The sequence below is a fragment of the Rhopalosiphum padi genome, chromosome 4, assembly GCF_020882245.1.
Source record: "Rhopalosiphum padi isolate XX-2018 chromosome 4, ASM2088224v1, whole genome shotgun sequence".
Lineage (NCBI taxonomy): Eukaryota > Metazoa > Arthropoda > Insecta > Hemiptera > Aphididae > Rhopalosiphum > Rhopalosiphum padi.
In genome coordinates this window covers 40,227,821-40,244,727 of record NC_083600.1, presented here as the reverse complement: position 1 = coordinate 40,244,727, position 16,907 = coordinate 40,227,821, and the positions used below count along the sequence as shown (strand labels likewise).

Below are 16,907 nucleotides of genomic sequence, written 5' to 3'. Positions count from 1 at the left end.
TTTTAATATATCATACTATATTTACATAGTGATATTGAATAAAAGCTTTATAGATTTGGAAACAATAGTTACACGACCCTTATAAATCGCGGTGCGTAAAACAACATTTGTTATTTTTTTTACTTGATTACGATTTTGTGACGCATTCGATGACTAAATAATTACGATAAGAGTTATCAAAATTGTTTATATTTATCGGAATCAACAGAATCACAACATTACCGCGAACTTAAAGATGCTGAACACGCTGTGTATATCGTATCCAAACGTACATAATATATATACACATAAAAAATGAACACATAAATATTGCATTGTCCCGATAACTATATAATTACAGTGATTATTATCGTAACGACAACTAGGTTACCGTAGAATAATAAAAAGTCAGGCTCGTTAATGGCGTTTTAGCTCGTTTAATATACGGTAATATTATATTGTTATTATATTGTATTGTATATATATATATATATATTCGTGTATAATAGCAGTACGCGAAACGAGTGTGTTCAATGGGAACCAAGTAACACGATGAATGGAAATACTTTGGAAAATAACGTATAATAAGGTTTATAGTAATCGATCGTACAAACGTTATCGTGGTTATTTCTAAGTAATCGAATCGATATGAGGAAATTTACCTATTATTATTATTCCTTTGATCACCGGTAAACTATTCAGGTAATAATTAATGATAGTAAAAATAATAAATACTAAATAGTATAATAATAATAATAATACTATAAAAAGATTTACTCAATGTGCCAATCCATCAACCCACTGCACCTATTTTATTGAGACTTAAACGTAAAACTTCCAATCTAATTGTTGTCAAATAACAATATAAACACGTGCGATTTTGTAACATATTAAATCTGTACTCATTATCAACGATCTAAATTTTTCGGAAACACACGACTTACATATATAATGTGTTTATTTTCTCATTTTAATATGTATGTAAAATAATATAATATTATAATAAACATAATATGACATATCTATCTATAATATTGTACATAAATACGTAATGTATATTAAGATATATATATATAGGCGAAAACAACAAGAATATGATAATTGATAATATTTATATCTCATTTAAACAATGTAATATACATTAGTACATTACAATCATCATTGCATGTATAATAATTTATGAGTGTAAACAAAAGCTAATGTTATGAGATGACATTCAATTTGAAATACTTAGCGAGTATAATCATTGAAGAAGAATCAATCATTGGACCGTGTGTAGGAAAAGTGAATGTAATACATGCCTATATATACCATATTAATATATTGTATCACAGTAGATACTCACGTGGGCTACATAATATTATAATTTTATAGCAAATTATTATAAAATCAATGATACCATATAGACATTATAGACGAGTAAATTGGTTGTCGAATCGAAAATGCGTTAATACTTATTTTAAATTATCACGATACGTCACGATATTATAATGAAGTTTTGACGTTTTTAAAGCGCACGTTTGAACTTTGCTCCCCTGTGGCTATTACGTGGGGTAATTATTTTTAAAGTGTTGATTTTTATATTTTCCTATCGTCTCCCATGAATTGGTGTTTTCAATATTTTGACGGATCTTTACGGCCCGCGTCCGTTACGCACGAGGGGACCATGTTTGTGGTAGAGTGTATACTCTGTATACGTACGTGAAATTGTCTCATGTAAACCTGTTCAGTCTATAAGAACCGTCGCAATCGTATAATATATAAATCGCATGTGCTAGGGGACTATTATATTATTGAGACTTACGTATCGAGGTTTCACGGTGTATAGATATTATACTCCCCAAAAATATAAGTAAGCGGTAAAAAAAATTGTCAAGCATTATATATTCTTTTTTTTACAACAATATGTATCATATATACTTACACGCGTTATTTATACGGTTTAAAGTAAAATTTGATCCAACTATACATACTCAGAAAAGGTTTTTCACACGACAAAATATGTCAATAAAATATATAATATACACATATTGGGTATTTGGGTTTATTTAATGCCTTATAATATAACATAGGCTAGTGTTATATACTTGCAGAAATTTTTCTAAATATAATTCACAAAATCATTAAATTGACTTGAATAAAAATATTAAAAAAAAACATACGTAGAACATATAGCCTTTTAGGTATCTTTAAATAAAGTCATGCGGGTGAATGTGTATGTCACTCATTTTTATTACAACTACTAGTTACAACTATTTATGAATATTTTTTTAAAACCTAATTAATCCTTATTTCTTTTAATTTCTAATTAGTAATATTATAAATATTATCAAAACAATAACATCTTACCTATAGATATTTATAAATATTATACTAATTTACTTAATAGTTTTAAACTATAAATATATAGTATATATTAAATGATATCTACAGACAACTGTACATAGCTAGAGGACTAATTAATATTCATTTAAATTGCATGTTTAAAATTTAAATGAATCTAAATATAATGTTACATTGTGTAAGAAAATTACAGTGATCGTAATACTATTATATAATTTTAATGTATCGGAACTCGGAAGTACAGGAATTTAGTTATTCTGTTTTGATATAATAATAATATAATTGTCCCGACACGGGTCGTCTGTAGCAGGTCTAATCTATACGGGCTGTACGAATATAAATGTTATTATTTTAGAAACTCTAATTGTCTATTTAGACATTTATCACACAATTCTTCGTAAGAAATGACCGTACAAAATATGTTCCGTTTAGATTGATAATTCATATGAAAAAACCTAAAATATAATATTAGATTATCTCTATACAGTATACATGGAGAATCACTAACGGACCTATAGATAATAATATACGAGCTTCGAATACTCACTTAATTAGGTATGAACAATATTAATAAGTAATAACCGTATAGATACGTTTCATTTATATATAAACATATAATATGTTTAATTTTAACATTTACATTTTAAATTTAACATTAATGATGTTCGCTATTATGTCTGTATAAAATAATATTATATATTGTATTAACTAGACTAATTAAATAATAACAATAATTAGGTCTATTTATAACACTATTAAAATAACCAATAACTAAATCAACAAGTTCCTAATATGCGTATAATATAAAAGAACTGAATACGGAATCATTACAAGACGTCAATGAGTAATTAGAAATTATAACAAATCGATACCTATGTATATTGTGTTTTATCGAAAATAAAGACAAAATAATATGTTATTTATATACTATACTATTAGGTACATATATATATAAGCCGTGTACAATACAAATAGTTAAACGTTAAAAATCCATATAGCTATCTAATAATAGGTACATCATTATTATGGTGTACCTATAATTATACTTTACAGGCACAAAATAATATAAGAATATACTGAATAATATAACGTGTTAAAGAATTATACCGATATTTTAGATTACACATTATTATAACATAGACTCACCTCTACTCATGTCGACGTGGACGGGGTGGGGGGGACGTCGAGTCATACACGAATGCTGGCTCCAAGAGTCTGCAGACGATTAACTTTCGATGTCACTCCAAAAACGAAAAAACAAACAACTCGCGTCCGATCCGAGGAGTGTACCGTCGCGAATATACTGCTGCAGAGAAAGACGGACTGCGCGATCGGATAAATCGTACACGAAATAAATGATTATCGAACTAAATCGAATTGTGCGCGTTGTTCAACTTATAATATCGTTTATACATAAATATATGTCGACGAATAGAATATATAGATCGACGCGCAAAGTGTGATAAAATAATAATAACAATAGTGCTATGTAAGTAAATAAAATTATGATGGGTCGTTAAAAAACACACCGTCGTGTATATGTTCTCGACGATAATAAAAATTAATAAATAAATAAAAAAAAAAAAAAACGATATAATGTGTAACAGATCAACCGTCCGTGACGACTATACGACGACGACGGCGAATGATGATAGCGACGGATGATGAGCGTTGCGTTCACCAGACCGCGAACCGGATCGTCGCGATCGGACTGTTGACTGCCGCGGCGGCCGGGCCACGAGATCGACGACGCCGAAGCTGTCCCCGGGGTTTGCGCCGACGACGGTGCGGCGGGGTGGGATGGGTCGGCCACGGTGGGGTGGGATGGGTCGGCGGTGTACTGCGATGCGCACGCACGCGCTTCCTTCGGGCGCGGGCCGGGACGTTCGCGCCGCCGCCGTCGTGCACACACATCGTTACGGTGTATAATATGTGTATGTGTGTTTGTGTGTATGTGTGTGTACGTGTGCGTGTGCGTGAGTGACTGATGGGCGGAGTCGGTTCCGGAGATCGTGGGCGGGGCCGGCACCCTGCCAGCTGCAATCGGCGATTCCCCACCACCGAGGCGGCGGTCTTCGTCGACGTCGTCGAAGCCGCCGCCGCCGCCGCTCATCAACGGCGCTCATCGTCGCTCATCGCCGACGCGCGCGGTCATCCGCGGCGGCGGCGGTGGAGGCCGCCCTCATCCCTTCGCACGCCGACTCCGACCGCTCAACCGTTCCGCCGCGTCGACGGGGGTGTCTTCACCGCGCCGACCGGCCCGGATTTCCTTTTTATACGCGCTTAATTAATATTATATTTTATTATTTATGCTTTGAATTTCGCAATCTGATAAATTAATATTATATTATACGTAGGGTACCTTTACTATAATATCCCAATGTAGACATAAAAATACAAGATTCTGCACTGTTAGCTATATATTATAATATTACAAACGAGTATTAAACTATTCATATATACACTGCTGTGAATGCTTTTTTTAGTCCGAGTTTTTAATTACTTTGCTCTTTGTTTATTATTGCGGACGTCGATTTTTCTATAAATTAGTCTCAATTTATTATATATATATATTATCAACAACTCAAATGCTTAATGGTTTAATATAGGTTATATACATGACTATATGAGAGTTTATTAGGACGATAGTTCGTCAGTAGTTTTCTGTAGTTTCCTTTTTATTTTTCCAATGTTAAAAAATATTATATTACATAACTATATTTCAATTTAATATAACAAATTTGATTAATATTATACATGACTACACAAGTGCCTTATTATCTACAGGTTGGTCAAAAGCGTAACTACTAACTGTATAATTTTATAAATAATAATATACATCTATACACATATGCACCTTATACATATAGGAAACATAATGAAATATCAAACAAGTGGTTTTACTACATATTTATATACATATCATATAATATCATGTAAGTCATATGTACAAAACAGAAAAAATTGTGTTAACTAAATATGTATAAATACGCGAGGCTTCAAAACGAATTCGAACAAAATTACGTCTATAATTCCGTAAAAATGCGATATTATAAATTGAACATTATTACATATACACGTTTAAAGTTTTTCTATATACCTACCTTTTTATTTATACTATACCTATATATATAGCTATCAACAAACACATATTGTTGACAAACTGTATAGTGCTAAATAGTGTATATATATATATATATATATAGTGTATATTGGGGATATTGTTCATGGTTGTAAAAACTTTTTTAACTGTGCATGTATAACAATATTATACTTGGATTATTATACTTTTTAACCACAAAAAACAATAAGTCGATTTTTAAATCGTTTATCATACCATAAAATTTAGCTCTTGTTATAATATACATTTATACATATATAAATTATAAATATATTATAATACCATTTCAAATATACATATATCAACACTGTCTTATTATATATGTATATACAGGGGTGTCCCAAAAAGAACGCTTTTTAAATTAGCTAAGAAAAAATTTTTACATTCCAAACAAATACAATAAAAGGATATATCTTACAGTTTTAATAACTTCCAGTTTACTTATGAAAAATAATATCATTCGATTGTCTTCCCCTAACTTATCAGACCGAAGTACGATCGAGAAAATTAATATAATAACTACCTCTCATCAGTTCTCTCTAGTTTATGGTGAGTTTCAGGAGGACTTCTTAACCTAACTGGGGCTCAATTTTTTTCGGGAGCAGCGTCCCATCCGAGTAAGATATGTCGTATAGTAATCCGTAGTACCTATATATACTTATAGTGAGTCGTCGCATATAGTCTTCGCATCATTTTCGTTATAGATTAGTAATAGCTAGGTAGGTCTTAACAACCAACACACGTGTTTCAATTTATATTTGGTCCATATGGTGACACTTGACAAAAACTGATTACACAACAAAAAATCGGAATGATGGTAGATTAAAAAAATAATGAGAACAATGTATTGTAAACATAAAAACAAAAAATGACTACCAATTTCAAAAAAAAGCTTTATTTTGGGACACTGTACATGCTGCTATAAATATATATATATATAATATATATCTACAATGCATAGCTAGCGCTCACTTTTTTCAAATGCATTTTTAAGGATTATACCAATACATAAACCATAAAATATAACTTAGGTATTTTATTTTTCATGATATAGCTATATTTATTAAATAAACAGTCAAATTGCATACGAACTTAAATTATGTATAATGATATACGTTTAAACGTTTTCATCAGTATATATATGTACTGTCTAATTAGTTACCTACCTAAAATTTATCTGTAAACAATCAAATGTCGTTGTGTACCTGTACCTACAATATATTATTGTTTATATTATATATATTATAATTATAAAATAATAAAATATTAATAATTAAACTATTAAAGTATCTATAAATTATATAATAATTATATTAGTAATTATATGAAAGCAAATAGTAAAATCAATATTTATACTGCAGTAAATGATTTTTCTATTGTATTGTATTTTATTTTTATATTTTATTATATACCTACCCACTTTTATTAAAACGTATACTTTAAATATCAATTTATATACAAATATAGTTTAATCCAGATTAATCATTCAAAATTTGTCTTTTTATTTAATACCAAATAAGTATAGGTGTAAGACTGTATAGGTAAATAATATAATATTATATTATAATATAGGTATTTCTATTTTTTACTATTTCTACAAGCTCTGTATAAATTTACCTTCTATAATTAAATATATATATTATACATAATATATAAACTAAATTATTTCAGTATATTTAGAAAGCTATAATGGGTCACACGCTTATACATAAATACACATATACATTATACATATGCGTTTATGTGTATATAGGAAAATGATCAGTATTTAATGCTAGAGTATAATATATATAGGTATATTTTTTGACATTGCCCTTATTATGGCGTATATACCTACCTTATTATCCCCTCATACATTAAAAATTTCTATAATAAGCTTTGACACTTACATAGTTACATCACATAGTTATTGTTATGTTTGTAATATAACTATATATAGTATATATGTCTATATATTATGTCATACAAAAATCTAAAATCTATAGTTGCAAATGACTACTGTAGCAGACCGTCTATATATATATATATATATTATATTTATTATATTCGCCAACTATAATTTAAGTGGGCTGTCCAAAATAAGCTCAAATTATATGTATGTAAGTATATACCACCACAAAAATAATAATAATATAGGTACCTACAATATAGTACATATATTAGTATACATTATATATCTTTTTTTTATATGCTTATAATATATAGCTATAGAGATATTTTAAAAGGGAACAAATCACGCATTTTCCTTTCCCACGACGACAACGTGTCCGGTCGATAATTGAGGGCCACCGTCACTTACTTATATAATGTATTATATATATATATGATCAACTATAGTATACACATACGTACAAGAACTAAACGTAATAATATAAATTACAATCGGTCGTTTATTCTCGTGGACCAACGCCGCCACCGATGCGTTGTGTATAATATGTACTTATATATAATATATGATGTATGTGTGTGCATGTGTATTAATGTAGAACAACGAAAATCCGTTGAGGCCGGATGTCGGGGCTACCGGAAGTCATTGGCGCAGTAATAACATATATGCACACAAATCGCGCGGACGGTCCCCCGCGCGACTCCTGGGCGGCGATGACATGAAGGCAATTGTTATCTGGGGACCGCCCGGCGCTTTCATACGTCAATCCGATTCCGTCGTCGTCGTCTCCGCATGTGCGTGTGTATTCGGCAATATACTAATAGCGCATTTACACATATTTCTTCCATAGAGACAATCGACGACGACTTTTTTATTTCATTTCGTCTCACCTATACTATATAATACCAGTTTCATTATCCGAGTGTATGCGCGTGTGTGTTCAGTGTGTGCCAATACATCGCTTTCAGTTCGTTGACACTCCATGAATGCCTCTACCCCTTAACCCCCTTATATAAGTACCTATAGTCATACTGTATACTCGTATGTGTATTTTTACGAAACGCTAAAAAATACGTTTCATATATAATATATATAAGCGTCGAATAATTGTACATATCCACACACACACACACACACATATATATATATATAGACACTATATAATATATTATATATATATAATATCATGTTTATTGATATGTTCAATAATTTCAGTCAATTAAAACTTTTCATTGCACATATTATCATTTCATGAATTTTTATCGTCTTATATAGATTATTCTATACGTTCTACATCGAGGTATACGTAGTTATACTATTAATAATATCTTTATTTTGAAATGTTAATTATTTATAGTTCATTAAATTCATGCCCCTGAATTTAAAGCATAATGCCACCACGATTATCAACATATAATTGTAAATTAATCATATTTAATATATACGAATAATTATCTATATATAATACTTCTATACCAGGTACATAACAATAACTTTGTTGTTTTACTTCATCTGCAAAAATAATACATATATATATGTTTAATACAGAACACACTGTTGCAAACTTTCAGTATATATATATATATAAAGTGTACATACTATATTAGGTGTTTATTAGGTAAACGTGATGGTGAGTATCTAATACATTTACTACATATATCATATATTATAACCATTATATAGGGTGAATATCAACAAGTATATAATATGTATAACGCTTAAGGCGCTTAAGCCCCTTTTCATTATAATAAGCGTCGTTTTAAACCCGAGTCACGAAAATCCGTGTGTTATGCATTTAACACGCATATACACGAAGTATCACTTATACATATAATGAGATTTATCGCTAGTACGGCGATGAGTACCTATATATACGTTTACATAATATAATAAATATCTATATAACCAAAGTAAGTATACGTATACGACTAAACCGCTACTTTCGTGTCATCGTTCCGCTACAGCAGCTGTTGTTTACGGTGGCGAAAAGCTGTTTGACGATTTTAATCGGTGTAGCGTAGAAATATACATAATATATATACGAAAAATTTGTACCTATATATCTATCTATAAAAGGGAAAAACAAATTGTCAATTAGATTTAAAAAAAAATCTTTTTACAGAACTAGTTTTAAACCGGGACTAGTATAATATATATAATACATATATATAAATAAATGTATATAAAGCTGCATCGTTCGACTGCACGTTGCGTATACTCCGCGTAAAATAGATTTTAGTCGAGTGGTGCAGGTCCAGTAAACTGAAGATTCGTGGTGACGACGGTAGGTAAGTGTAACGTCGGCGGCGAGCGTCGTGTGGTAAATCGCTAGCCGATCGATATTCGCGACCTTTTTGCCACGCCCTGGATAGGTAACCTGCAGCAGCAATATATATATATATATGCATACGTTTCACGTTGCATCGCGGGCTTTTAAGTTTTATTCGTATAGGAAGTTTTGTAATTCACATTTAAGTTTTATTTTTCATCCCTCGACGTTTGTCCCCCGCGACGACGTTACGTATATATATATATGGGTACCTCCGTGTTTTTGTTATTACTTATTATACTATTATTGTTATTGCATTGTGATGTATTTTTTTCTGCTCGTCCCCGCGTGTACCCGTCGCGAAGTCGCAAAGTCGTAAGACGAGCGCAATATGTACACACACATATACAAAAACTCACACAACACATATCTCACGTGTTGTATATATAATATACGTCGTATAACGGACACAACGTTTATATTATATATCTGTTGCACCGCAGCGGTGACAACAATTGCGCTAATCAAAAAGGCATTCACGGAGACGGGCGACGGACGGACAACGAACATCACTATCCGCGTGTGACATACCTACACACACACACGTACGTACGTATAGGCCGCATCGGGTGTACATAACATAATATAATATGCGCAAGGTAACATGATACCTGACACGACACTGAACGTCATATAAACACCGCGACATCGTCTCGCCGTTGTCGTCGTAGACATATAATATATATATATATATATATTATATAGGTATACCTATACACCGCGTTACGTATAGCAGTGTATACATATATATATATATATATATATATAAATAGGTATACCTATACAAAATAATAATAATATACACAAAAGTCGCGTCTGCACTATAATAATATGTTCGTTGCGATGATCACACGACGAGAGGGTTATACCACTTATATACCTGCAGCTATATATGTATATTAGGTCCATATATAGGCTCTTACACTCGACCCGTGTATATATATAAAAGAAACGTGTGTTTTTCTCATGAAGTCACGACGACTTCGCGGGTCCACAACGGGGGTTACTGGTCTATGTATATATATATATTTAGTGCGGCGTGTACGACACTGCACCCGTCGCACATATAACGTCAACACAGATAAGTACCGCCGGCCCGCGGTTTATTGTACTTGTGAAACAGATCGGAAGCGCTCGTATGTTTTACGTCATTGTGCGGAACGCAGCGGAGATCTCTCCAATAACAATAATAATTACTATTGAATTGCACAAGCTGCAAAAAAAAAATAATAATAATAAAAATAAAAACCGCCGAATAATAGCCGAGCGTTACTACCTCGCGAGTCCTCCCTCCACCCCTACAACCCTTCCCCGCAACGCCGAAATCCCCACCCGCCGAGATGATCGACGTCGGCCGACATAACGGATTTTTAATGAATCGTTTTGAGACGCGTGATAACTGACTTCTGCGGATAATATTGTTAAGCGTATATAATATTGCAAACGCGCGCCGCGCAAACGTCGGGCAGAAATACTTATATATAGGTACAAAGTTATATTATAATGCCGATTAATGTTTAAACATTATATGATAAATTTACGAATATTATTTAAAAGAATAAACCAAAGTGATATCGTATATATAGTACATACCGAAGTACACACATGTATATACACATACATGGGATGGGTGACGCGAAGAAGCGGGAAGTAGGTAGATATAATGTCGCAGTCGCTATACTTTCGGGGGTGCGGTGGACACGTGCCATTGTGCGGGAAAAGTTTCTATTTTTCTCCTCCTGGTGTATATACCTAATATATATATATATAACGACTGGCAACGGCGGTTCCGTGAACGCCACAAGGGACGCGGTATTTTTTTTCACTCGACTTTTTCTTCTTTTTATTTTTATTTTTATTTTTCAATCCGCTCGGAATTGACTTTCGCGATTGAAAAATCTCCCGGTACTTTTATTTATACACAGTGCCTATACATATGTGCGTGTGTGTGTATGTGTATATACATACACCACCGACCGATAAGGTCAGCGCGGCGGCTTTTGTAAAGAATCACGGGCAATAAATGACCCCCTCGTCTCGCACAGAAGCTGCAACTAGCATATGTATGTTTTAGATACATGTGGATTTAAAGGATCTTATCTCGGAAAAGGGACGATGATTTTAAAGTCCGGCGTGAACCAGTGTGATTCACTGTTTGTAGGATTTTTTTCACAGAGCAGTTCACACCCCCTTTTTCATTTTCAATTGGGTCACGCAGACAATCAATTTCACAAAAGTATTTTGAATTACGTGTCCCTCGACGAATATAGTTGAGAAATCCATTTGAAAACAGGCTATTTATATACTCGAGAATAAACATACGCTTTAAGTAAACATGAATTTTAATGAAGTATTATGTTTTAAGAACACCAAATATTTATTTTATTACAACTGTGCATAAGCCACATCCCAAACTGATATATAGTGCTTCTTGTTGATTTTCATGATTTACAAAATAACTGGAGGTACTACCTTTTTTTTTCCATTAGCCAATACAAGTTTGTCTGTCAAATTTCCCTATATTACTGCACTTTCTTCTAACAATTTTACACTAATTAAAGTTGTTCTTAATTGTGTCCTCGATATAGGTTTCAAAATTTAAAAACTGATGGGCTATTTTACGTATTAATATATTATTAATTCTTGTTTATTTCTTTTCGAATAATGAAATATAATAATTTTTATATGTACCTATTTATTTCAATTACGTATATTTACATTATTACAGTTTATCATAAAATGTGACGCAACCACTTACATAAATATATAATATCCTATAATTATTGATACATTTATTATGTTTTTATAATATATAAATAGGGCTCTATTTATTTTTATTTTATATACATTGCTAGATAAACAATACATTCATTTCTAGACAACTAGACTAAGTACCTAACCAATGAAATATCAATTTTTTTAAAACATTTTTAGTGCAGATGTGATTATTAAAACAACCATTCAAAAATATAAGTTAAAGAATTGAAAAACTTTAAAGCATTGGTTTTAATCTTCACTTTGTTGTCAATTTGTAACCAACAATATATTTTGAAAATCGAAAACTTAATCTTGTTTTAACCTAATAAAACATTTGTACAATTTTAGAGAGTTAGAGTTCATCCCCTGCAGTTATGATAATAGTCTTTATTAAATAAATTATTATATTTCTGGTATTTTCTAGTATAGATTCCTATAAATTTCGAGAAGTGTTTAATAATTAAATGGTTGATATCCCGCGGTTCATTTCTCTTATAAAAACCATAGGATACTGCAGCCTACAGGACAGGTAATGTAGTGTCTGGAGTCTACTATTATAATATATTTATGCGCATACTGTGTAAAGGTAATATAAATTATATAATAATATTCTTTTATTTATTTTTAATTTTTTTTTTTCGTTAAAAAGTGTTTATCCGTACACGAATTAACTATATAAAGAAATAATGAATGACGATCAAAAATATTAATAATAATTTTAGTATAATACATTTCGAGCTTGTGAAAAAAAATGAACACAAGACGTTGAATATTACATAAAACACGAGTCACAGCGACTTTATTGTATTATATGTTTGCGAAAAAAAAAAATTGCAAAATGTTGGTACGCATAACGGATTTATAATGTGTTTATATACGCGTATATCACGACAACGACACGGGACAACCGAAAAGATCTCGAGGGTCTAGCCAGGTAAATATACATGACTGAGCCACAGCGTAGAGGCGTATATTATTATATTATATTATTATACTCGCAATCGTATAAAATATAATGAAAATGGGTTTCGCTTTCGTTCGGTATATGACAACAATATAGCTATATGCATATAATAAATGTTTATAACTACCTACCTATATTATACATTAATACAACACAAATAATGTGCTCAGGGATCCAACAATTCTGAACCGCGGGGCGAGAAGAGTATACTTACGCGCGACACACACACTCGGCCCAGAAGAGTTATATATTTTATTCCTTTCACCCGCGCCTCCGCATTAAACTGGGTCAACTACTCATCGGATCGGCGTCTATACATTAAATATGTAATACGTCATATATAGTTCTTATACACACACATACCACGTAGGTATACCTGGTGTATACCTATTATACCCAATTCTCCTGTATGCGTTATGTACACAGGGCAGCCTAACCTATGCACATATAGTACAATGCGTGTACACACACATATACCGCGAGTATATTGTACGACACGCGCGGATCGCGAAGAAATACGATCTTATTCGAGCGGTCCGCCCATGCGCGCGCTCGGCACGCTTCTCTCGCATCAGTCTCTGCAGACCTCAATAATAGAGATAGGCGGAAGAGCCGAACAATGCGCGGGTTGTGCAACGGTATACGCCGACTTCCGATGACCGTTATAATAATGCTCGTTCGTTTATACCTGTGTATATAAATACGAGAACGGGATCCCGACGGTGGGCGGGCTGGAGGACGGTGGCGCGAGCGCGCGCCCGTAAACAATACGCGCTGGTAAACAATACAAAAGCGTCGCTGAGGAGCGAACTGCTGCCGAAGAAAACGAGAACGTAATATTATATATATATTATTATAACGTACACACATACGTCTTAAGACTAGTTTTCACATCCCATTTCCGGCGAAACGACTACGGCAGCTGCCGCCGTCGCCGCCGCGGACGACAACAACGGGACGAAAGGAAAAAAAATCGTCCGTAAAAAACTCGCGCACATAATATATACTTATATCGTACCTACGAGAAAATAAGAAAACGCCCATCGTCGTCGACGTCGATGAGCTGTCGTGACGAGCGGCGCGGGCACGCGCCCAACGACGTAGTATTCCTAAATAATATAATATATTATTATGTGTGTGTGTGTGTGTGTATATGCGTTGCTATTATATATATATATATATGCTATATACACCTTAACCGCTTGTACATACTATTGTATTGTAGTAATCTATAGACCAAAACGGTCGACCCGCGGTTCTCCCCTGCAAAACGTCGTCACCCGCCGCTCACCACGTCGTACGATCTATATACATTTACGGAGCAGTACATTGTACATAATATTATATATAAACTTGCACGCGTTTATTACTATATAATATAGGTATGTTATTATATTATAATAAAATATTATATTAATATGCAAATGTATCCGCCGGCTGCGTCGGTTTGGCGCGAGGACGCTCCGCGAATCGTCGACTTCCGGAATTTGAGCTGCGCGTTGGCAGTCGCATTGTCATCGTTTTACATACTTTTTTCTATAACATTCGTGTATAATATTGCATTGTTATTACTTGTGGGACTGTCAAAAATACATTTGTTTTGTGCAATACTCGACCGCTGTGTTCTTCGCGCATAAAACATAAGTAGGTACCACCCATCTTAAAGTACCTTTACGCGTTTATATACATTTTACAGCTGCAGTTGATTAAACAAGTCTAGACTGCCCAAAACGTCACAAACCGATTATACTTTTGATTTCATGATTTTTTTATATTAAATATTTCTGAAAGTAAACTATGCAAAAAAATCTATGTATAAATGTAATGATTTACACTTTTATATTAAAATGTTTAATTAAAAATTGTAAAAGTAAATTTTAAATTGATATATTTTATTGTATTATTATACAGTACACTAACATATTCCATAAACGCCCATAATTTATTCTTGCATATTATCATTAACCATAAATACCTATTTAGCATTGTCATAGATGTATAATAAATTAGATGTAATGTTAGTATATAAATTACTATATGTAATTAAACGAAAGTGCCAAATGCCCATGTCTCCGAGGACAAAGTCAGGGTGGAAAGAATAACAGACCCATTTTTAAGTCTTGGAAAGAGAACTCAAAGGCTATCAATTCTTGTGTTATTACTGTTATTATGTTACATCAACAGTTACATACATTCGTAATTCGTTATAATATGGTTTTATGTAGGTAATTCAATGTTATGAGTGATCTATAATTATTATCATATAATTACAATTTATTAATTATCATTATAAATATCTGAATAATTTTACACTAATTAACCACTTGTACGCACGTAATCAATAAAAAGTTCTTGAAAGAATTTTATATTTTAATTTTCTACTATAAAAAGTAAAAATATTTTGTAAATCTTCCCATGTTTTAATTACCCGCCATACCTAATAACCCTATAGTAATAGTAACTACAGTATATTAATAATCTGTAATTATTTTATAACTCTACTCTTTTAACCATATCTATATATAGCTATACATTTTTTATTGTCATTGATAACATAATAAAATATATTAAATGTATGTTAGAATTTATAATACGAATTACAAAAATTAAGTTTACAAAATATAAGATAGATAAACAAATAGTATAGTTATCTTATAAATACATATTTATATGAATAATACGTGTAAATGTTTTCTCATTGATACTTTTATTTTATTTAACATCTAAACATTTAACACATCTAACTTCAACAATTAGATATATAACTGTGCAATTTTTTTCTCCCCTAGTAAGTATTCAGCGTCGTTATATATTTTTGGGGATAATCGAATTTCACTTATTATTGTGTTATTACACCAGGTGATTTGAAAGGGAAAACGTCAAACTGCTCTCATCTGTTCATATAGACATATTACTATAATATAAGTGAATAGCATTTGAACACTGAAGATATTTTGAAACGATAGATCGCTTGAATACTTGAATGCATTTCAAATAACAATTGAATAAAAATATCGTAAAATGTGATTTTAAGGTTAAATTTTCATTAGTTATAAATATTATGCTATTATTTGTCTTAACTATTAGTTAGCTAGGTAGATACGTATTATAAATGACTAAATTGTATTAGAACATAATATAGATTAGTACCAGACATATTGTTGTGACAATTGATTGTTGCGAGCTTACTACAATATATAATAATATTATGTAAAGGATAAAACAGTGGTAGAAGTGTATGAGGTACAATCATGTAACGTTGACAATTAGAGAAGTTATTTATATATACTTGTGATTAAAAATAGCTCCTCGTAAAACTATAATAAGATTTTAAATGGAAAGCAGTTATATATAAACTATTTCTATATATACTTATAAACTTATTTAAACTCTTATAAACTATTTTATTGGAATTTTCATTATAAATGCTTTGTGTTTCTGATACATCATTCCGATGCAATTGCATTGCACCGCCACCACAGCTTAAATAATGTCATAATTAAAATAATGGGCATTCACTGAAATA

General features: G+C 31.8%; 1 protein-coding gene across 2 annotated transcripts in view; it reads right to left on the bottom strand.

Annotated features, from left to right (window-relative positions):
• The window catches only part of LOC132929281 (histone-lysine N-methyltransferase MECOM-like), a 99,708-nt gene that overhangs the window by 27,691 nt on the left and 55,110 nt on the right, over positions 1–16,907 (bottom strand). The window contains exon 1 of one of the 2 annotated variants that reach the window (XM_060994530.1): positions 3,469–4,053. The exons of the other annotated variant lie outside the window; for it this stretch is intronic. Within the exon in view, the coding sequence (XP_060850513.1) occupies positions 3,469–3,514 (46 nt within the window). The 5' untranslated portion in view covers positions 3,515–4,053. Of the gene's footprint in view, positions 1–3,468; positions 4,054–16,907 lie in introns of those variants that run through there. 2 annotated transcript variants of the gene reach the window in all.